Below are 2,500 nucleotides of genomic sequence, written 5' to 3' on the forward strand. Positions count from 1 at the left end.
ACAGACACACACGGACACACACACACACGGACACACACACACATGGACACACACACACGGACACAGACACACACGGACACACACAACCCCACTTACACACACACAGATGGTAATATGTGTATTTGTACATGCAGATTCTGGGCGATAGTGGTATGCAGATCAACACCAATCCTGTTGAGATCTACAAGAGTTGGATCAATCAACTTGAGATGCATTCTGGACAGGCCAGGTGGGAAAGGGAGTTAACTTTTGAATTGAAGCTAACAATCAATTCTTGGTAGAGAGTCCAGACTGGTTCTTTGTAGATCTCTTATCAGTTCCATTGTAAATAGTTTGTGTACAGTGAACTTCATAAGGCGAAGAATGACAGTCAAGCTCATAGGGACTTAACAAAAGCTGAGAAACAGCTTGTAAGCTCAATGTATGATTTAGAGTAATCTTGTGTGCTGAGATGAATGTGTTATTCTCATTAATGTTTTTGTAAATCAATAGATTTGTTATCATATCAACATTAATTTTTATAAATATGTATGAAAAAAAAAATGGAATGTTTTTTTAACTTTTGCAGTGGACTGCCATATACTGTCAGCCAGGATCAGGCTCTTCAGTACCCTGAAGTTCAGAAGAGGCTGGCACAGGCTATCACCACCCTGAAGGAGGTTACCCAAGCCTTCTGTGATCAGATTACGGCAAACAGGGATGTTATACCCTATGCCATGCTCTACATGGCAAAGGTCATGAGACAGGCCCTTCAGAGACGTTTTCCTCACATACCCGAGAAAGAGATCTTGAAGGTCAGTGTGGTAGACTTAGATGTGTTATGACATGGAAGAAACTTGTAGTCCAGTAAAGTTTTATGTATTGATAGGGGTAGTAAAATTTCTTGTATTTGATTTCTCAAAAGCTTAAGTGCTAGGTGTTTTCATGATAATGAATTGATATAAAAGATAAATTGATTGAACTAATTAAAACATATATCCTATGCAGGTTGTAGGGAACCTTGTCTACTACAGATACATCAACTCAGCTATTGTAGCTCCAGATGCTTTTGATATAGTGACAGTTTCACCAGATCAAAAGCTGAACAATAATCAACGCAGAAATCTGGCCAGCATAGCCAAGATCCTGCAGTTTGCTGCATCCAAGAAAGGTTTGTTATGAAAAGAATAGAAATTGTTTATTGTTTTTGTTATTGTATATTTTTTTTTTTTTGGGGGGGGTGGGCGGGGCTGTAGCTTTTAAGGGTATCACAAATTGTCTTTTATTTATTTATTTATTTATTTATTTTTTTTTTTTATTTTTTTTTTTTTTTTGATAACTTTCCTTTTTCTTCCTCTTGCAAGGCTTTGGGGACGAGGCATCACACCTAAAATGCCTGAACCCCTTCATAATCGAGTGCCATGAGAAATTCAAGAACTTCTTCCGTCACTGCTGCGAAGTAGAGGAACCGGAGACTGTGTATAATGTCACTCAGTACTCTGAGGCTACACTTATTGTCAAACCCACCATCTACATCACAATTCAGGTGTGTGTGTGTATGTATGTATGTATGTTATGTTTAGGCAGGGTAAGGTGACAAGGGAGGTGGGGAATGTAAACAGGATTTCCTGATGCCAGTAAATAAGCTTGTGACTAGCTACTGGCTAAGTAGATTTTATATTTAGTAGCTTGACAAAAGATTTGCCAATACACTCATTATAACATAATTGCTAATAAATAATGGGTGCATTTTAAAAATAGCACCTTTATAAATATGAACTTTCACTTGCCATTGCAATAAACAGTCTTATTTGCACAAGAAGGAAGTGTTATAAGCATCATGACAAATAAAATACTCACAACCTTAAGGTCTAATGAGTGTATCATTTCCAGGAAATCTGTGAGACCCACCAACTCCTGCTGGATCATGAGGAGATCCTTGCCCCAGACAGCAATGACCCTCTCCACGTCCTGCTCTCTGACCTTGGGGAGAGACCCTCAGTTCATGCCCTGGTGGGAGAGGCTCTAGGTATGTGGCAGGCAAGAAGTAGAGGAAGATAGAAGAATAATGTAGAAAGGGGAGAGAGAGGAGTTGAATGAAAATGAAATAACCGTTGAATGAAGCAAAATCTATGTGATAAATATAGTATGATTTATTGTTATTAATAAAAGTATCCTTTTACCTAGAATCATGCTCTGGCACAGTAGGCAGGATGGAGGTTTGTCTGGCACTCATCAACAAGTTTGATGTGACAGAAACAGCAGAAGAAAAGGACTCAAAGGATTCTAACAAGATGTTCAGCAGGTAAACATCACTTTCTCTGAGAATATTAAAAATAAGTGTGATAGGCCTTGATATCTATTTATATGTGCAGATAGATGATATGTTAATAGATAAGTAAACACTAATAACAGGTATTTGGTATTGTTGAGTTATTTTAAATATATCCAGAAGAGACAGGATAATTTGTTTGACATTCTTTACTGTTCTCCTAAACAGGACAAAGCAGCTCTTGGTAGA

General features: G+C 37.9%; 1 protein-coding gene across 1 annotated transcript in view; it reads left to right on the forward strand.

Moving 5' to 3' along the window:
• LOC125038569 (ras GTPase-activating-like protein IQGAP3) overlaps positions 1-2,500 on the forward strand; it is a 25,641-nt gene that overhangs the window by 14,317 nt on the left and 8,824 nt on the right. The window contains exons 24-30 of the mRNA XM_047632104.1: positions 135-229; positions 569-794; positions 988-1,150; positions 1,344-1,525; positions 1,873-2,008; positions 2,167-2,284; positions 2,480-2,500. The exon at positions 2,480-2,500 is cut by the window's right edge and continues 174 nt beyond it. Coding sequence (XP_047488060.1) covers positions 135-229; positions 569-794; positions 988-1,150; positions 1,344-1,525; positions 1,873-2,008; positions 2,167-2,284; positions 2,480-2,500 — 941 coding nt within the window. The remainder of the gene's footprint in view (positions 1-134; positions 230-568; positions 795-987; positions 1,151-1,343; positions 1,526-1,872; positions 2,009-2,166; positions 2,285-2,479) is intronic.

The sequence above is a fragment of the Penaeus chinensis genome, chromosome 3, assembly GCF_019202785.1.
Source record: "Penaeus chinensis breed Huanghai No. 1 chromosome 3, ASM1920278v2, whole genome shotgun sequence".
Taxonomy (NCBI): Eukaryota; Metazoa; Arthropoda; class Malacostraca; order Decapoda; family Penaeidae; genus Penaeus; species Penaeus chinensis.